The sequence below is a fragment of the Strix uralensis genome, chromosome 2, assembly GCF_047716275.1.
Source record: "Strix uralensis isolate ZFMK-TIS-50842 chromosome 2, bStrUra1, whole genome shotgun sequence".
Classification (NCBI taxonomy): Eukaryota; Metazoa; Chordata; class Aves; order Strigiformes; family Strigidae; genus Strix; species Strix uralensis.
The window spans coordinates 69,318,484-69,340,080 of record NC_133973.1 but is presented as its reverse complement, the minus strand read 5'-3'; the positions used below and the strand labels follow the sequence as shown (position 1 = coordinate 69,340,080).

The 21,597-nt window shown below is 42.3% G+C and overlaps 1 protein-coding gene across 3 annotated transcripts in view; it reads right to left on the bottom strand.

Moving 5' to 3' along the window:
* Positions 1–21,597, bottom strand: part of RGPD4 (RANBP2 like and GRIP domain containing 4) — a 40,413-nt gene that overhangs the window by 5,117 nt on the left and 13,699 nt on the right. For 2 of the 3 annotated variants that reach the window (XM_074859151.1, XM_074859153.1), the window contains 7 exons: positions 21,236–21,374; positions 20,977–21,074; positions 15,856–20,443; positions 10,210–10,377; positions 8,695–8,787; positions 7,589–7,785; positions 448–676 (listed from right to left, as the gene is read on the bottom strand). In XM_074859151.1, the coding sequence (XP_074715252.1) occupies positions 448–676; positions 7,589–7,785; positions 8,695–8,787; positions 10,210–10,377; positions 15,856–20,443; positions 20,977–21,074; positions 21,236–21,374 (5,512 nt within the window). The remainder of the gene's footprint in view (positions 1–447; positions 677–7,588; positions 7,786–8,694; positions 8,788–10,209; positions 10,378–15,855; positions 20,444–20,976; positions 21,075–21,235; positions 21,375–21,597) is intronic. The other variant, XM_074859152.1, reaches the window with a different exon arrangement.

Below are 21,597 nucleotides of genomic sequence, written 5' to 3'. Positions count from 1 at the left end.
TGTAGTCACAAGAATGAAGTGGAGAAGTCTCTACAGTATTTTTACCTTCCAACAAATTTCAAATTTTCATGACACTCATTCATTTATTATGGTTTAAAAAAAGGGCTCAAGACTGTGTGAAATAGTGTCAGCATGCTACTTCTGTGCAGTTCCACAGAGCTCTAGTAAGCATTCATACGGTATTTAACAGTAAAATATGATATATTTTCATTAAGAGTTACACAACAGACACTAGCATTGCTCTATAGTAGTGCCATTTGAAAACACCAGAATTTGATGTATATAATTATTTTAACCCCTAGTCACATTTTTACTAGATTGGTATTCATGCTTCTAATTCAGTATTGGTACAACTTCTCTCCAAGGCAGCAACTACGTTAGATAAACTAATCTACAGAAAAGCATACTTGGGTTCCTACAAAAACCAGAACATACCTCTGACCTTACCTTGTGATTCAGACTGTTCAGAGTCAACACTTTTTTTAGTTGACAAGTCTACAGGTTTGTCATCAGCTCCTGATAAAGTCTGTGATACATGCACAGTTTCAGTGGTGGAATCTGGTTCTTCATTGTTGGCAGCTGACTGAACAAATACTGTCACCTCACTGGTTGATGGAGTAGGTACTTCTTCCTGACTGGTACACACTAAGCCAGTTGAGCTTGTAATCTCATTCTCCTGAGATTAATAAAAAGGTAAAGTGATAAGCAAATAAACTAGAAAACCCTAGTATTCAAATCATGTAGGGAATGGCACTCGGAAGATCTCGCGATGTACGGAAAGAGTAGTTACAACCTCCCCTCCTTTCCTTTGTTACTAAATAAGGTAATAGGTAAGCCTGTTATGCTGAAGGCACACCCATGGAGGAGGTGCTTAGCGAGCATATATATGCAAGTTGTGCAGTTCAATAAACGGACATTTTGTAACCACCACACTGGTGTCTGTACTGATGTCCCCGAGAACGTCTTAACCCTCTGCGGTATCTGGCCCTGCGACCTGAGCGCCACCAACAGGTGGACAGGCAGGCTTAAAGATGCAGAGCCAGCTACAATAAGTGGTGACCCCGACGTGATCTACAGTCATGGTCGTTGGTTCCCAGGACGGGAGACTCCACAGCGTGCCATGGATGCCATAATTAAGGTACTGAAAAGATGGGGCAAGCAACATAAGACTTCTATGAAGTCGAAGACACTGAAAGCTATGCTACAAAATTTGACAGGGCTCGGCGTGTTGCCGGAGCCAACAGACTGCATGAAGCCGGAGCTCTGGCCACAGATAGAGGCAGTGCTGACAGAGCAGGCGAAGCTAGGAAGGCCAGAGCACTTAGTGGCTTCGGGAAAGGCAAACGCGATGATGATAGCTATCCGGGAGGAGCAACAGGCATGGCGGGATGCGAAGAAGGGTCTGCGGGGTCTCGCGGAAGAGACCACCCAAACGGAGGAGCTCATGGCGAGCTCCGACGATGAGGAGGGGGAAGACATAGTAGGGAAGCTAGAGGCGTGACCCATAGAAGGCAAGCCATCGGGGGGAGACAGGGGCAGAGAACAGGGGAAGAAGGGTGCGATCCCATCTGCGCCCCCAGCACCCCCCCTCCGTGTACCCTTGGGAGGAGATGCAGAGGGTGGAAACCGAGGTGCGTAAACAAGAGTCAGCAGAAAAGGGGCGCGCGAACATGCAGCGTTCGGGGGTGGATATGGGGGCGGTCCAGCAACGACAAGAGCAGGGGCAAGTCGCCCAAGGGCCGGGCCAAGGAGGGCAACCTGGGCAGGACCCGCTCCTTGATCGGTTGCTGGGCGCTCCTCAAACCCCCGTAGGTGCCGTGCCATGGAGTGCAGTGAGGCCGGCAGAGCCTCGCCATATAAGGGAACCGAGTGACCCGTTCGCTCATTGGCGGGAGCCAAGGACCCGGATAAGGCTGGATGGCGAATCAGAGAGCGACGAAGCAGAACATGACCAAAAATGGAAGCATGAGAGAGGTTGGGGGGCGCAGCCCAACCAGCGGGAGGTCCACCCACCGTTAGAGCCGCCTGCGGAGGGAATGAAAGGGCTGATGACTGATGATGGAACTCGCTAGGGCGGTGCAGGAACTATCCGCTGCAGTTAGAGAGAACAGGCAGCTGGTGGGGGGGGGGCTCGATGCCATCCCCTGCGCCGAGGACACCCACAGATTGGCAACTTATAGCCAAGGAGTGCATTATGTCGGGGGTGAAGCTTGAGCCTGCAGCAATACATGCCTACCCAGTCAGGGTTACCCCCACAGGGCAGCAGGAGTGGTATCCACTTGATGCGAAAGCCGTGCAAACCCTATTTAAGGCAGTTGCTGAACACGGCTTAGGACACCCAGAAACAACTTTACTATTAGAAACCATTTTAGCATTGCCACTGACCCCCTCTGACATGCGACAGCTGGCAAAAGTGGTGTTAAAACCAGCAATGTATTTGCTGTGGAAGGAGGCATGGGGAAGCCGAGTTAATGCTGTAGTCCATGTGGCCGCCAATCAACAGCACCCCTTACAAGGGACTACCCATGACCGCCTATTAGGGTGGGGCACCTTTACGACGATGCCGGCTCAGTTACAACTGCAGCCCAGAGAATTCACGGCCACTACCGAAGCTGGCAAACAGGCCTTTATGGACGTAGCCAAATTGGAGAAGAAGGAGCCCGCTTGGACCTCCATCAAGCAGGGGCAGAACGAGCCATTCTTGCAGTTTGTCGACAGGCTTCATGCTGCGGTTTTAGAGTCAGATCTACCCGATGGTGCAAAAGAGGCCGTGCTAGTGGAGTGTATAAGGCAACAATCCAATCTGTTAATCAAAGGCATTGTAAAGGACATTCCCCTAAACACACCCGTCGCCACCCTCCTCCGGCAAGTAGTACAAAAGGAGGCCTTAGTACATTCCCCAGGGGACATTCATTTCACCGAAAGACCCGTATCCCATGGGAAAGGCAATATGCGAGGCACCGATAAGAAGCCTCAGCAGGCAAACCGACAGGGGCAGCGGTCCTCAGGGATTGGGCCATGCTGGGTGTGCGGAAAACCTGGTCACTGGGCACGAGACTGCTGGCATAAGCGGCTACAGCCGGGAAACGGGAGCGGGGGAGCCAGGGATGGGGGCAGGGCTCCTCCTATGCGTTACAGACAGCCCCCACAGAACAAAGGCGACTCCTTTTATACTCCCCGAGTGATGGTGAGATATACCCAGGGATACCCTCCGGAGAGCGACCCAGGGAGGGCCCCTCAAGCGATGGGTACACCAGAGCAGGAACAGTGGCTCCGGTCTTAGACTGTAGTGACAAACCCATGGTCACCGTTTGGATAAGTCAGCCCCGCCCCGAAGGAACCGAAGAGATAGTAGTGCAGGCCATGATTGATTCAGGAGCTGACGTGACAGTTGTGGGCAAGAGATGGTGGCCAGGACAGTGGAAAACCACGTTTGGAGGGTTTGTGACAGGAGTAGGAGGGGAAAAGCCAGTGTACAGAGCCATTACCGTGACAATATTTAAGGTTCGAGACCAGAACAAAGGGACCCTAACCGCGACACTAAAGCCCATTGTATTGACAGAATTCCATGGGGTCCTGCTAGGCTGTGATTGTATGCAGCAAATGAAAATTGGCATCACAAGTTTAGGGTAAGGGCCACTGCCAAGCACATACCGCCTCTAAGGCTTACGTGGTTGACAGCCACACCGGTATGGGTCGAGCAGTGGCCACTTAACTCAGAAAAATTAAATGCACTCTGTCAGTTAGTGGAAAGAGAAGCACAGGCGGGTCACTTAGAACCCTCTACAAGTCCCTGGAATACTCCCGTGTTTGTCATCCAAAAGAACGATAGAACCAAGTGGCGCTTACTTCACGACCTCAGGGCCGTGAACCAACAGATGCAGGCGATGGGTGCCTTACAGCCGGGGTTACCCTGGGGCTCCGCTATACCAAAAGACTGGCCCATTGTGATCATTGATATCAAAGATTGTTTTTTCAGCATTCCCTTACACTCTGCCAACAAACAGAGATTTGCCTTTACCGTGCCATCCGTGAACCTTACTCAACCAGCTCAGCGCTGGCAATGGACCGTGCTACCACAGGGTATGAAGAACTCGCCTGTCATTTGCCAGCTATACGTGGCCAGGGCCATCGCACCCTTAAGAGAAGGTGAGCCTAACCACCATGTAATACACTATATGGACGACATACTACTAGCGGCACCTACAGAACAGCAGGTAGAACACCTGTTTCAACGCGCCAAGGCCTTACTTCAACGACATAATCTGAGCATTGCCGAAGCAAAAATTCAACATGGTATGCGATTACAATACCTGGGCATGACGTTGACAGGGAACAACATAAGTCCGCAGCCAGTGGCTCTCACCCCGAGCGTTGCCACTCTCCATGATGTTCAGAAATTAGTTGGGGCCTTACAGTGGCTCCGCACCTTTGTCTGCATCCCCTTGGGATTTATGAAAGCCTTTTATGAACTACTAAAAGGCGAACACCTGTGGGAGCCCAGAACACTCACGAAAGAGTGTCAAAACAACTTGGAACTCATACAGGCTATCTTACAACAACAGCAGCCGTTGCAGCGATGGGACCCGACACAGTCAGTCGCAGCAGGCTGCTTCATTTCTGAACATGGGACAGTAGGCATCCTGTTCCAAGGCACAGATGGTAAGCCCGTGCCCTTAGCCTGGGCTTACCAAAATACCAACAAAGCTGCTTTTGTCACCATTGTTGCTGTTTTGGCAGACCTCATAGGACACTTATGCAACATGGCTCTGTTACACTTTGGAAAGGAACCTGATATGATCCTCGTCCCCTGGAAGCAACAGGTATGGGAAAATATGGTTGCTCTTTCTGAAGACTTACAATGTGCCATCTTTGACTTTCCGGGCTCCATAACAACAGGAAAAGGCCTACAATGTATTACCCACCTGAAAACGCTCCAATTACAACTTACCCTACCTCTATCAATGCGCCCTCTCCAGGGCACAACATATTTTACAGACACCTCGTCGCCATCTCAGACAGCGCAGTTGTGTGGAAGACTGAGGGACACTGGGAAAAGAGGACGTGGACCCAAACCGACAAGTCTGTACAGTGGCTGGAGGCCAAAGCGGTCCAAATGGCACTCCAACAGGAGCCAGAAAACCCTATTAATGTTGTTACAGACTCTTTGTATGTCTATAAGCTCGTGCACAAAATGACAACAGTGGGATTCGTGCAAACAGAAGCCTCAACTCTACTTTATGAGGCTCTACAACAACGCACAGGACAGGTCTTTATTACCCACATAAACAGTCACCAATCCCTACCGGGTCCAATTATAGAAGGCAACCATCAGGCGGATCAGGCGGCGCAGAGTGTGTGGTCAATAGACGCCACAAAGAACCTACACACCTTCCTACACCTTGGAGCGAAAGCCCTAGCAAAAACATGCCAGATTCCCCTGTCACAAGCAAAGAACATAGTGGCACTTTGCCCCTATTGCCAAAAAGGCCCACTGTGGGAGGCAGGCGTCAACCCGCGAGGCCTCTCCTCTAACCAGATTTGGCAAACCGACATAACGGAATGTGACTTATTAAAGCCAAATAAATACCTTATAGTAACTATTGACACCTTTAGTTCCACAATACTAGCCACGATGAGTCATAAACAGACAGCCAGACACGTCATTGTTCATTGGGAGGGCGTTATTGCATTATTAGGAAAACCACAGGAAATCAAGACAGGCAATGGTCCTTGCTTCATTGCTAAGTGCACAAAAGAATGGTGCGCTTTATGGGACATTAAGTTAGTACATGGCCTCCCTTACAATAGTCAAGGTCAAGCCATAGTGGAGCGTGCACATCGCACCCTAAAAACGAAACTCCAACAGCTTGGGGAGGGGGAAGGCCACGCAGGAACAATACCTGTAGACCGTCAACAAGCTCTCTTGTCACGCACCCTGTATACTCTAAATCATTTCGTTAGGGGTGAGGAATCCACACCTCCCCTGTGGAAACACTTTATGCCAACGCAGGAGACGAAAAACTATCCCTTAGTCCAAATCAGGGAACCAGGCTCGATAACTTGGGAGACGGGGTGGTCGCTGAGAGTGCCTGGGCGTGGGTACACGGCAGTGGAAAAAGATGGTATAATTAAGTGGGTACCTGCATGGTGTGTAAAACCTGATCTAACATGAGATGGAGCTTTGTTTTACAGCATTGGTGGTGAATCACCCTCCTTGGCTGTGCATTGCTGAGTCACGCAGGATACTGGAGGGAGTGGGCGCGAGCACATCACCGCGAAGACGTCTGCTTTCCCTTAGATACGGGAGCGGAATCCTGCTATGTCTTCATCACAGCCGCCTTTCATAACGGGTCTAGAGAGCCAGTGCCCATATCCGAATCTAAGTATGTAACCGAACTCATGCATAAGGATGTACAAGAGCGCTTCCAAAAAACGCAGTATGTCTTAGAGACCATTAACATGCTGATTGACATAACTGCGCAGGGAGGCTATAAAAGTGTGATGTTTAGAAACCTAACCTTTTGTGCATACAAGACAAAGACTATGATAAAATTGGGAGAGAAAATGTACTAATTACGCAGCTGTTGGAGAACATCAAGAAAACAGCTACCTTTACGAACCGGAATGGTTTGGGCAGCTTGACAATGTGTGGGCTTGGTTCACTGGTTGGTTTAGTTGGGATTGGCTCATTTGGGGAGTCACTGGGGTATGTAGCGTACTCCTTGTTATCTGCATTGCTTTTACCTGTATTAGCGCTATGGTTCGTAAGTTGTTTAAGAAGGTTAACGTTTTATTAACAAGATAATGTTATAAAGCATGGCGGGGGGGGAAGTGTAGGGAATGGCACTCGGAAGATCTCGCGATGTACAGAAAGAGTAGTTACAACCTCCCCTCCTTTCCTTTGTTACTAAATAAGGTAATAGGTAAGCCTGTTATGCTGAAGGCACACCCACGGAGGAGGTGCTTAGCGAGCATATATATGCAAGTTGCCCAGTTCAATAAACGGACATTTTGTAACCACCACACTGGTGTCTGTACTGATGTCCCCCAGAAGGTCTTAACCCCCTGTGGTATCTGGCCCTGCGACCTGAGCGCCACCAACAGGTGGATAGGCTGGCTTAAAGATGCAGAGCCAGCTACAATAAAATCATCTCCTCAGGAGACTAAGAATAGTCATTTTAGGGAAAAAACACCAAGAAAAATTGTTGTTGTAAGCTTTCTGACATTTTTCATTACATTTAACACACAAGGATATTAACTTGACAAGAGACTACAGTAACTTTGAAGTACTATGCTTTCAAAAAATTACTATTACGTCCTGAAATTAAATAGTCCTTATATATAGACATGAGGAGTGATTTTACTAGCTAAACCAGTTTATGAGAACAGCTGTCCCTCCTTTCTCTTCCCAAAGAACTTAAGATCTAAGCTTCTGTTTTAGTGTTGGCAAAGACTTGAGGCACAGCCAGAAAAGAGTCATGGTTTTTCCTCACTGGATGTTCTAGTTCTCACAAGGTGAAAAGTATGCGAAGTCTCACATGTACATGAAGTAATTGTACAAGTTTAGTAAAGATTTTGTTCTTACTTTCATTTCTTGACTTTTAACTTCTGTCTGAAAGTCTTCTGGACTGTCATCCTCAGTATCACTGCTGACACCACAGACAGACGTAGGAGGAACCTGCAGAGTTTCTGCTTTAGCGTTCTCCTCAGGAGTTGGTTTCTCTCCCCAAGTAGCAGCACATTCCCCTTCATTGTTGAATTCACTTTTTCCTGTGATGCCTACTGCAAAGAATAAAAGTTAGTGGAAAAGAGCTTGGAAAGCAGCTAAATACTGAAGTAATTTTTGACACCTACATTATAAAATAACCTCATGATAGCCAGAGCAACTTGAAGTAAAACTGCAAGAGTTTCAAATAGTATTACTGTTTAAACACTGGAAGTGAAAACTAACTTACTTAACTCCACTCAGGGTGACTAGAATTGTAAATTCATCATACTTGGTCTTCTGTTGCTATCAGGGAACTTCCATGCAATGATGAAGAGTTCCACCTTGCAGCTGCCACTACTAATAGCTTCCTTCAACATTTACTCACATTTCAGATGGCTCAATATATACTACCTCCTTCTAGCACATATCCTCAAAAAACCCCCAAACTTCACTTCTAGAACTATCTTCTCAGATTTTCAGTTCTGCAATGCTGAAGTCTGAGGCACAGACAAAGTAGACATAAACATAAGCCACAAATTCAATCTTCCACACCAGTATTTTTAGAGTAAAGACCAAATATCTTTTTTTAATTGAACAACAGTAACTCATAAGCTGAACTTAAATTGACTATCTGCAGAAGTAGCAAATATTCACAGGTGTAGACAACTTTTGTCCAGTACCATGTCAAGCTGAATTCTTCATATTCAGAAGGGGCCTAAGGTTGGAAAACACTCTGATGTTCTTGTTTAGAGACAACCTGAAATGTACCTTTCTCATCCAGGTACCACTTTACTTACTAACTAACAGTTCAACACACTGAACTTAAAGCTGTATTTTGAGATGGAGCTTTTCTGCTCCTAGCATCAGTGCCTCTAAAAACTATCTCAGGAAAGAAAATAAATCTCAGTGTCCATGTGCCCTTCAGATTTAGTGCTTATGTTTTAGTATATAAGAAACTTTAAGTATTGTGTTTTAAGACATACCATTTACAGGATCTTGCACTTTCTTTTTCTCTTCTGAATCACTGGGATACAGTTTTCCATTAAGTTTCTTAACAGCTGTTTCATAGTCTTCATCTTGAATACAGGAAACAAGAGTAAGTTCTCAGGCATTCTCAAAGTACAGGGAAGTCAGCTAAGCCCTTCCGACACACAAGCCTAGCAAGCATGCATAATTTTTGCTTATGTTTTAAGAGTTTCATAGCCCAGCCAGTAAGCTTTCACTTCCTATTTTGCATACATGTGCTTCAGTGTGCTACCAACACTTTTCTCAGCCTAGATTGTTACAGATGCATTGCACAGGTTTTGTTTTCAGAAAACATATTTCTTATTGAGTGATTTTATTAAGAGTACCACTAAACAGAACTGGGAAGGAAGACTGAAGATCTTTTATAAAAGAACTAGCAAGCTCAGATATTTGTGGAAGGGGGCTTGTCTTCCATTTTGTTGAATAGAATGCTTCAGAACTTCCATTTAATATATTTGCTGCTGAATAAATTAAGAGTAATTTAATTGCATGCAATAAGATATAAAATATGTCCCATTTTAGTACTAGGAATTTGCTTTACAAGAACAATAAGCCATTAGCACCTAGGGAACCTGAGCCTGTTCCCTTTTGGTAAAGACTACATTGTATTTGTCTCTAAAAATAGTTACAAAAGTAAGCCTCTTGCTCAAATGAGACTAGGCTCTAATATCGGATTACTTAGTCTTACCTAACCAATTGCATTGGTAATGTGAGTGTCAACACCCATAAGACATCAATACAAATTCACTTTAGCCATTCTTGGGCCTCTATTGTACATTCTGTCTTGAAGACCTGAGTGTACATTTTTGGCCATAAGGAAGATGATAGGATTATTTCCTACCAGTTCAAACAAAATATTCAAGTGTCTATAATGGTTCTGGTAGTATTCATAGAATCACACAATATCTCAAGTTGGAAGGGACCTATAAGGATCATCGAGTCCAACTCCCTGCTCCTTGCAGGACTACCTAAAACTAAACCATATGACTAAGAGCATCACCCAGACGCTCCTTGAACTCTGACAGGCTTGGTGCTGTGACCACTGCCCTGGGGAACCTGTTCCAGTAACCGACCACTCTCTCAGTGAAGAACCTTTTTCTTATGTCCGATCTGGACTCTCCCTGGCGCAGCTTCATTCAGTTTCCTCGTGTCCTATCACTGGTCACCAGAGAGAGGAGATCAGCACCCCGCCTCTGCTGCCCCCCTTGAGGAAGTTGCAGACTGCCATGAGGTCACCCCTCAGCCTTCTCTTCTCCAGGCTGAACAAACCAAGTGACCTCAGCAAGTTCCTCGTAATCCTGGCCCTCAAAGTCTTTCACCATCTTGGTCACCCTCCCCCAGACACACTATAATAGTCTGATGTCCTTCTTACATTGAGGCACCCAAAACTGCACACAGTGCCTGAGGTGCAGCTGCACCAGTGCAGTGTATTACACCCTTTCCCCACAAAGATCAACTTTGGCACTCCTTACCATCATCCTCATCACTCACGTATCCAGGCTTATTCTTGTAACAGAAGAATGTTGAAGGTAGCTTGAGAAAGCCAGCGAGAGCTCTCTGTTCAGGGGTAGGTGTTAACTCATAAACTATTATAACCTCATCAGATGGCAGATCATCTTCTGACACCATCGTCTTCTCAGCTTTTTACAGAAATTGAGCAAACCATTAAAACAATCATTTCAGAACAGGGAATAACAATAATCTCATAGTGCCATTATTACAGAACTGAATTAATTCTAAGGCAGTCAGAAATACATTTGGATCCTACATATTTTCCATTGATCCACAGGAAACAAAAATCAAAGATATGGGATGCTAGGACAGAGTATTCTGTTAAAACTTAAAAAATTCTAACCTGCATGCCCAACTACATCCTTTCTATTGACTTTGGAATTTAAGTATCGGAACAGAAAGAAACCTGCGTCTTTATATTGTTACAAGGATTATTTAACTAATGTCCTCATATCAAACAAAATATAACTACGGAGAAGAGGGCTACAGGTGTTATCTAGAGGTAGAGGGGCAAAGTTTAGGCTTGAAAAAAGAAAAAGTGAAGTTGTCTACAGCAATATGTCCTATTGCATTGTTTAAAAGTGCTTTAAGTTCTAGAAAATATTAAACAGCAACTGAATAGACTTATTTCAGATTACCTATGGGAAACCTGAGCTTTTCATTAGCTAATCTCAATGTACCATAATAGCTGTTGCTGAAACTTTTGTTACAAAAGCAAAGTCATTTATAGTTCCAACAACAAAAAAATATTGCTTTCAGCCTATTTAACTAGCTTTTCCAGCAAGGACAAATACCACTATGAATTTTATTATATAGCTTTTTCTCCTCTCTCCTTCAACATTAAGTTGCCCATTCCACTTGTATTGAAAAAACAGTGCAGAATCAAAGGTTAAAGCTGAAAGCACAGCCTAGAGCCAGCTGCAGAAAAACATCTGGCTATAAGAACAACGAGACAGCTTTGGAAACAAAGATTTGAGTTTATTACAAGAATGGAAGCAGAGGGAGGATATACCAGTTTAAGCACATGTACTGTTTGTTTAGGGTTTTGCTTGTTTGGGTTGGGTTTTAGTGTTGTTTTGAGAGAGAAAGTTGGAGGGTAAAAGTGTGAGAAACAAATTTGTTAGCTATTTATAAGAATTACCCCATAAATACATCAATATCCATGCATCAGATGTTTCTAAGAAAAATTTGATTGCTTTAGTCAGTCAACCTATTTATCAGTGTTCTCCATGTTTGAGTCAGCAGAATTTGACTGAAAAGCAAATATTTCAGTAGAAAATATTTGATAAGTTTGTGGCACAGTGTAGTCAGTGGGAACCTAAATCTTCAGCTAGGAACCAGATTACTGATCGGTTCCTGAGGAACAGCAGTTTTCCTGCCCATACAAATTGATATTCATCACTGAAAGAGGAGACAAGGACAGAATAGAAGGGCAATGTTTATAGACATGCCCTCTGATGGTCTGACACACTAAAATAAATCTGCTTTACAAAAGTAGCTTTCCCACTAGTATCTTCCAGTAGAGTAAGAGCAATAAAAAGAATAGTAGAGTAAACGCAAAATCCAAAGTACTAGTTCAATTTAAGGCTTTTTTGAAAAGTGTTCCCTTCCCAAACTCTGCCCCCATTGACTCTCCCTTTGATGACAAGTTAATAATTTCAGGCATTTACATACCAGAGCATAGCTCAAACCCATTACCAGCACATACAGTCTTGCAGATTAATTGTTTTTTGCTTACTTTTTTTATATCTCAATAGCTCTTCTGAGCCTGTATAAAGGAAATGTAGGATAAAATTCCTGAACAGCAAATTTCTAAGTTCATATCATAACAGGAGGCTATAGATGTTTACATATATATTCTCAGAATCTTATGCAAAAAACTCACTAACCCTAGCTGATTTAAGAATTAGGAGTACATCTAGTACCATGTTACGAAGATACGGAGGTATCCTACATATTGCTATGTGTTCTGTTCTCTCAGATTAGTTAAGCAAGTGTCTCAATTGAACTAAGCAAGTTTGCACCAAGTTCATCACAGAGGTTTGAAAGTGTGGAGTATTTAGTCTTACAGCCATTAAAGGTTACAAGAAGAAACAGCTTTCCTTAGGATTAGAGAATTTTCAAAAAATATATCTTCAAAACCAAAACACGTCTTCCAAAGTCGGTCAGATAGATGGTAAAAGTGTGAACTTTCTTTAATCTGAGCAGTATAACGCTAGTTAGAAGACCCTGGCAACAGATGATACAGTCCATCGCACTGGACAGACAGCATTCCCAAAGAATTATCATGCAGTAGTCTTTGTGTAAAGTAGCTGAGTAAGAGAAATACATTAAAAAGTCACTTCAGATTAATCCATGAGTGAAGTTCTCCATGAAGCTCATCTATCAAATACTGGATTAAGATTCTAGTGTTCCAAACATCCACTCAAAGTGACAAAAGGGTTCAACAACAAAGATTAAGATTACAACACGTATTTGCCCTCAGAATACTAAAACGGAACAAGTTGTTCACTGGTTCGGTTAAGTCAGTTTCTACTCACCCTCCCCACAAGAAAGTTAACTTTTCGTATGCAAAAATGCTGCAAACAGCTTAAATATACCTTCACAGGCAGCCATGAAAACAAAAAGCCATGCATATGTACAACATTCTTAAAAGACTGTTGGTTCTGTGATAACAGAACTGTCTACTCAGGGGAAAAAATCCACACAAAACACTGTTAGTCTATAGAAGGAACAAAATAAAGAACAATACCATGCACAACAGTTTTTACTGGTGTATTGTATTTTTGCTTTTGTTTCAACTGACAGTAAGACCACCTAGGCCTAAATACCTAGCTAGTCACCATAACAGTACTTTTTTCTTATCCATACATCAATGAATATCTCCTGGATATAAGAGAAAAGCACCAGTTTAAACCTTAATGCATGTAACTGATACAATAACATGCAATTGACATAACTTTCATTCAAACTTGTAAAGCACTTCTAAAAAGCTCATGACCTGACAAAAACTTAGTAGTTCTGCACCTCCACGAAAAAGTACTTACGAGGTTAAATTTCTTTTGAATGTTGCTTTAGCACAATTCAGAAGCTGCTCCCCAAAAGACGGTCTCCATGAGAAAGTCTCAGACTGTACTAGCATTGGGTAGCTTGAAAACTTAATTTAGAAAGGACTTCTCAAAGTCATTTGCTATTAAGTCAGAGCTCAAAACAAAGCCACCAAAAAGCTATGATGAAGACAATTATCAACTGTAAATATATCACTAAGTATATAATCATATCCTAGTTATCAGAAAAGTAAAAGTGAAGAACAGTCTGAAGTACCAGAATGGCGTATTTTGTTTGTTTTTTTTTTTTTTTTTTAAACGCACACAATCTACACTCACACCCCCCCAATATAAAAACAGAATCAATTTGACGTAGCAAAAGTTCTTGCACGTATGCATTGGCACAGAATGTGTAACCACTTCACATTATGGACATCGAATGATGAAAATAAAACTGAATTGTTAATAAACTCCATGCACAGGGATGCCTAAAAACACAGAACAGTTGACTTTAAATCATATATACATGAGTTCAGTGTTTAAATAAGAACAGCTTCTCTAGAAATACGATTTTGGGAAAATGGTGTTTGGAATGACTTTTTGACATTTTTAAACAATGTAAAACACTAACATCAGAAGACTGTCTTCTGCAGACTAGAATAAAAATTTGCTTTTTAAAATTAAAATGCTATTGAACTGTGTAAATTGAGTATACTTGCAAGAAGCAGTGTTAGTAATGTCTTATAATAACATAGAATCAAACTATAAGCTGTAACAGTTTTAGTTACAGGTTCTGATTGTAAACAAATTGGTTATTCAGCAAAGGTTTCCCGACCAGCTAAGGTGGACTTCATATTATACATGAAGTATATACACATAAGCAGCAGCTAAGAAATTGGCTTTCTCATTTCTGTGCACTCATTGTTTTTAAAAGTGCAGTAGTTAACATTGATAATTGGGAAACCAAATGAAACATTTCCAACAGAGAGTCTAAATACATTCAAGCGCTTTGATGGATAACCTGTCTTGAGATCTTCAAGTATATTTCACTGAAGTGGAAGACCTCAGGCACTAAGACATGTATTCTCTAAAACAACAGGAGAATGTAATTTCTTTAGGAAATGGGGCATTTTAGAGATCCAGTGTGCATGTTCAGTAAAACTGTGATGGAAAACTGCAAGGCAGACACCTTCAGAAAATAAGGCAAACAGAAACCAAAAGCTTAAACAGGGCCATCCATTGTGCTAGCTCATACTAACATACTAAGGGCTAGAGACATTCTCCAATAGGACAAATAACAGTAGACAGACACACAATTTTTAAGTACTCTTCCTCAGCATGCATGTTAATTATAAGGATTACTGAGCCAACTGTTTTGCCACAGTTGAGTTACTGTCCATGCCTGCTAAAGTGTTTTTATCACACATTCAGTGCAGTATGTAAATACCTTTACTATCGGGTTGCAAGGAAGATGTGCTTGTCCAAAAGGCCATTGGATTAGATTTAAAAAGGCTAAAATTAAATCCTAAAAAAATAAATCGTTTGGATAGAAGTGTTTACTTGGAATTTTAAAAGGGTAAAACAGACTTATCTATGTTCTGGAAGCATTCCATACTTCCATTTCACAGTAGGAAATTTCAGCTGTTAATTCTACACAAGCTTCTCCAACCCGTGTGAATAGACTGCAGCTATCATCTTCCACCACATCACTTTATTATACTTTAGTTAATAGACAGACAGTGTGTCTTGATAATTCTGAGACTAATATGTAAATTAAAAACCTGTCATCTGATTAAACAATCTTGCACTGATGGGAAGCGGCTCATGAAGCCTTCAAAGAGAACTACTCTACCGTTAAAACGCTAGTAAACCCCATTCTTCTCACACAGACACTTCAGCACATTATAGTGGTCATGTCGCAGCCACAACTGCTGCAAGTGAATTTTTTTCAATGTCATAAACTGTGTAACTGAGGATGTAATCACATGTTCTCTTTTCAAGGCTAAGGAAAGAGGCTAACATCTGGTGTTAAGCTACACATCTGAAATTGCAGAGGTCAGTAATTAAGACTTCAAACAAACATATAGAGAGCAGTTTAGAATACTGGTCTGTTCAATCATGGGGATAATTCAAATTTTAGCTGAAGCATACATTTGCTGTTCTCACACTTCATCACTGGGAGCAAGGGCTCAGGTACATACACTACCAATCCAACTACCTATTTAAGTCTCAAAAAGTGAATCTACAGCTCCTTCTTTAAGCACTTAAGCCTGAGATTCAGGTACACCACTTCAGAGTTATAGCTCCTACCTGAAATCCCTCTTCTCACTAATTAACAAAACTCTATCCTGTATCATACATTTTCATATGAAAATAATTACGACTTAAAATTCACTCCTGTAGTTGAAACTCTTGAGGATTTGTGAAGATACAGGTAACCCGCATTAAAACCAAAAGGAACTACATATTATCAGGACAACAAAGAGTAATAAATAGCATAGAGATGACTGCTTAGTAAGTTGCACAGTTGAATAAATTACTAGTTCAATTGACACTCACCTTTTTCCAGAATTCTAAATGAGAAGTTAGAGGGTCCATCTTGTGTTGAAGCAGGCAAGTTGTCTACCTTGCTGTCTAGAGGCTTCTGAGCACTAGAGCTTTTTGGTGGTTCAGAGGCTTCCAGTTCTTTCTGTGCTGTGTTCTGAGACACTGGAATATGGTCTTCACTCTTTCTTGGAGGATTAAAGCTGAAGCCAAAGAGAGAACCAGTGGCTGAAGTATTTCCAAATGTGAATGTCTTTGACTTTTCATTACTGAAAATGCTCTTGACAGATTCAGATCCAAATACAAACTTTGGAGGAGAAACCACTGTTTTTGTTGGCGTTTCAGAAGTGTTTGACACCTCTGCGACCTCTACAGTTGCAGCAGAAGTATCATCACCATGGCTGAGGTCAGTTCTTTCTCTGGTGGTTTCTTCTAGTACAGCTACAGCATTTTTACCACATGGAGATTCCTTCGGCGTATTGGCACGAGAGGAAAGAGGCGTTATCAGTGTGTCTCTCTCTTGGGCATGCTTTGCTTCATCAAAAATTTGCTTAAACGAGTCTGCAACATCTTGCAGCTTGAATCGCACAGCTAGAAGTTCTACTTTCCTTTCCCCATCTGCAAAGTCACATGCAGTCCATACCCATGCTCTATCGGATCCTTTCATTTGTTGCATATTCATATCTGGTGTTATTCTATGATTGGCACAGAGTTTTAGTACCTGGTCCCTTCTCATTACTATACGCACTTGTTTGTTGTCGTAGTTCTGTAATATCTTGATATCCCCAATACCTCTCTCCTTCCACTGATTAACATCTTTGTCGTATCTGTAGAGCTTAGCTCTGTGACTGAAGACAACTTGCTCATTTTCCTCACCACTGGTCACTTCCACGAGATCAGGCAGAGGTACCACAGGTTCAAAGTACTGCCCATCTCTCTCTTCTTCTTGAGTAACATCAGAATCTTCATCTGTGCCTACTGATGTTCTACTCTGGTTCTGTTTGGCAGGAGATTTGGAGGGGCTTAAGGCAGATTTAAAGCTGAAACTAAAACCTGTGGTAGACTCTCCAAATCTAAACAGATTTTTCCTTACAGGGCTACTTGCAAGAGGTGATGCATATACAGAACTACTTACACTATCATCCAATGCTTCTTCACGCAAGTCATAGTTATCCCATTCCAGGGTAGGCCCCGTACTTTCAGCATGCGGCTTTATAACCAGATCAGAAGTACTGCTGGCACAAACAGAGTTTACATTTTCCTCTTCTGACAGTTTAGTTTTGTCATCCGTTAGAAATGTTTTGAGATCTTTTAAGCCACACTTCATTTCTTCTGCTTTCTGAATAAGTTGAGCTGTCCTACCTGTATCAACAAGTTTATGGGGTGTCTGCAGTGGTATATCTAGTAGTAGCCTCTGACATTCTTCAAACTTCTGTTTGAACTCCTCAGCCTGCTCTGGCGTCTTGAATTTTGCTGCCAGATGTTCCAGCTTTGCATCACCATCAGAGAAGTCATTGGCCATCCACATCCATGCTTTATCTGAGCCAGACAGCTGTTTCAAGTTCATTGTTGTTGTTATCCAATGATTTGCACACACCTTCAGTACCTGCTCACGCCGCATTAATATTCTTACTTTGCCATTAACTTCGTTTTTAAGAATCTTCAGGTTGCCCACCCCACGTTCTTTCCACTGGCTTGTTTCTGGATCAAACCTGAACAGCTTTACTCTTTGGGAATATAACACTTTCTCATCTTCTTCTCCTGTAAATGGTTCTACTTTTTCAGGCATCTGAACGATAGGTTCAAAATGGATATCATCGCTGTCCTCTGTCTTATACACATCATCATCCTTCTCGCCAAGGTCAGCAGATGTGTTTGCTTTGTGATCTGTTTTAGCATCCTGTGAAGAAAACAGCTTTTCACCTGCACCTGAAAAGCCTTTGAAGTTAGGGTCTTTTTTGCCAAACTGAAAACCTTCTGCAGGAGTACTTTTTGCAAGCTCAGCAAAAGTAGAAGTGCTGCTATTCTGCCCAAAAACGAAGTCACCTTTCTCCTTGTTTGCTGTTTCTTGAAATTGGAACGTAATTCCGCCATCTGAAGGCGGTTCCTTTTTGTCTTTTTCATCAGTGCTTTTTAAGAAGCCAGTTGTACACTCTTTGGATGGCTCATCTTTCTTAGTGGTATTTTTACTAGACTCCTGTATCCCAAATTTAAATCCATCTGCAGGCACTGGTATTGAAAAGCTAAATCCTTCCTTTGCGGACTTAGCTTCAGCATCAGAAGGAATCTGAAATGTAAATGTCGGTGTCTTGCCTTGCTCAGCATGACCAAACTTAAAGCCCTTTTCTAAGAAATCACACTTAAAGCCTGTTCCCAACTGTTCTCTAGCAGGTTCAGATAATTTGCCTTTGAAGCCAAAAGCAGGAGTTGATGAAGCATCACTGGCGGGCTTACCAGATGGATTTGGTGTTTGGCAGGCTACACAGGCTGGTGAAGAACCTTCATTTCTCACAAGACAAGTACTACAATCCCACTGCCCTTCCTTTTTAGCAAAAAGCCCTTCAAATCCATTTTTCTGTGGCTTACTTGCATCAGCAAGGGAACCAAACCTGGGAGCAGCGGATGCCTGAACAGTAGGTATAGGCACATTTGGTTGACTTTGAGAGTTTGGATTCTGACAAGAACGACAGTTCGCATCTTTTGCTTCATTTTGGACTAGGCATACAGAGCAGTCCCACTGACCTTCTTTTTTAGAAAAAGCTGTTCCCAAGTCATTTTGTATAGCCTTTGGAGCAACTGCTTGGCCAAGTTTAGAGGAAGTTTGCTGACCAGATACCGCTGTACTAGTTTTGTTTGGATTCTGGCAGGCAACACACTTGGAGGCAGTGGGTTCATTTCTTACTAAACAGACACTGCAGTCCCATTGACCTTCCTTTTTCACAAAAGCAGACCCAAATTTGTCCTGCACAGTGTTACCGCTGTCTTTGAAACTTGCCGCAGAGTCAGCTAATGGGGTGCCATGTGTTTCCCACACATCTGAATTTGGACTTTGACATGCTACACAATTCTTTGCAGTTGCTTCATTTGGAACTAAACATACTTTACACTCCCACTTATCCTTCTTCAAGAGATGCTGCCCGAACCCACCAGCAGTTTGCGGAGCTTCCTTTCCAAACGAAAAAGTGGTAGGGCCAGACGCAGCTGGTGTGGCTGTAAGGCTGCCTTTGCTGTCAGATTCACTGCTCACCCCATCTTTTGGGAACTGAAAGCCAAAGTTCAGGGTCCCAGAAACGGATCTGCTAGGCTCCTTGATGTCCTGATCTGTCGTTTGTCTTGCAGTCCCACTACTCTGAGTCACCACTGTGTCAACATTTGATCCCAAGGTTTTTAAAATATTCTGTGACTCCTCAAACTTACTTTTGAAAAGCATTGCTTCCTCAGGTGTTTTAAATCTAATTGCAAGCTGTTCTGGTTTTGGCAACTCATCTGCATAATCTAAAGCATGCCATACAAATGATTTATCTGATCCAGCATTTGGAGTTAATTTCATATCAGTATTTATGTAGTGATTTGCACAGATTTTCAGCACTTGGTCCCGTCTCATTAAGAGACGAAATTTGCCAGATACTTTATGTTTCAGTATTTTCACATTTCCAATACCCCTTTCTTTCCATTCTTTAGATTCTGCATCAAAACGAAAGAGCTTGGCTCTGTTGCAGAAGAATTCTTCTTCATCTTCCTCGCCTGTCTTTACTTCAATCTTGTCAGGGAGTGGCACCACAGGATCAAAATGAGGACCATCATCATCCTCATCTCCACCATGAGTGCTTCCTCCCTCTGTTTCATGACTTCTATTGGCCAAATCTGAATTTGAAGTCATGAATACAAGCTTGCTGGGTTCTTGGACACTGAACATATCGCTCTTCTCAAAACCCAGGTTTTTGTGTGCATTTTGTCCCACGCTTTCTCGAAAAGAGATGCCTGAAGTGTGTTTATTGCCAAAATTGAAAATATTTCTTTGACTATTTGTCTGATCGTTAACTGGTTTTTGTTCGATATATCTATCATCCTGTAAAGGTTTATCAGATGTCAGAAGATCAAGGAGGCTTTCGCTGCTGTTAAAAGCTGCATTAGGAGGCTGCGTCGCAACTTGAAGAGAAGGAAAAGTAAAGTCTCCATCGTTGGACTTGAAGTTAGTGTTGAATTTAAAAGTTGTTGGCTGACTCGACTGTGCTGGTGTTGGCAGAGATGTTTTTGATCCTTCTGCTGTTCCTGGCTGTCCGAATTTAGATTTTGGAAATTCTATCACTTTTGATTCTGCAGGCTTTAAAGCTGGTGGTGGGACTGAAGGCTTTGTGAAATAGCCTGGTTCAGGCAACGGTGGATTTGTGCTTGCCTGTGGAACACTATAGTTGTAATAATCGTCACCCCCACGAGGTGAAATGAGTCCAGGAGCAGGAGAATCAAAACGCAGAGGTGTGCCATATATTTCTTGGGAAAACATACAAGCAGAAGTATTTTGCAGTGGCGGTGTATGCATCGGTTGTTGATAAGCATATATATGTTGCTGAGGTGTAAGTCGGTTCATGCCATAGACAGGAGCCTAAACAAAAAGCAGAAAACAATTGCTTTGCTTATTATGGTAACACAGAGGATGAAGTCTTACCGTGCCGAAGCCCATGTAACATGTACTCTTAAAAGCAGGGCATACTTTCAATAGTTTAAATCTAAACTAATTTTAACCTAAACTGATTAGTTTAAATCTTGAAGAGCATCTGAAAACAAACACTGAAAAAGGGACACAAGATGAGTGGGTTGTTTTTAATGAAAAAGCATTGAAAACCCCACTCTCTTTTGTCATACTACTTCAGGGGGAAAAAAAATAAAGTGCTATCATACATACCCTGTAGGGGACACGTACTAACATATTACAGACATGACAGCTTTTCCTCCCAAGCCCCACATGCCAAAAATTAGGCAGAAAAGTAAATTATCAGTTTATCCCTAGAAGTCCAAGTTTACCAAATACTATATAAGGAACTGCAACTATATCCAAATCCAACTACATACAGAATCAAAAGCAGTCATTTTCAGTAGATCATTGTAAGTAGCTTAAGTGGATAGATTTGTTCTCACCTTCGTTGGTGTTACATTGGTTGCGGCAGTTCTGAGAAGATACTGAGAGTTATAAGCAGGTGACTGGCTGTAGTAAACAGATGGGCCAGTGGTAGCAACTAAAAAGTAACAATAGGAACAGTTTATACTTGATTTTTTTGAATGGACTCTCCCCAACAATCAGTTTTTAATTGTGAATCATTAAAACATTTCTGCCTTATTTTGAAAAGTCTTACTTGGTTTAGCTAAGCATTTAGATAAAAATTCAGCAACAACTTACCTGTTAATGGAGCTTCATGAAGATTTTGGGCTCTCTGATAACCCTCTGACATTGTATCTGTTCCATAGCTTTCTGCAGGCCACCGATGAGATGATGCATTTGAGTTGGAATTATTAAGTTTCATTTCTTGCATTTCATTCTGTCAAGACAGTGTGCCAATCAAGAGCGTAAGTATATATGATAAAGGTATTTGTAGAAGAAAACATAAGGAATCATCCCTACCCTCTTGCTATTTAAAAGCATGTTCAACCTCCGGGAAAAAAACCAAACAACTAAAAATTACCAAGTACCTGCCAGAATCATCCAAGATCTGCCCATGCAGTACAAATACTAAGATTGTTTTCTAAAGCCAGAAACAAGAA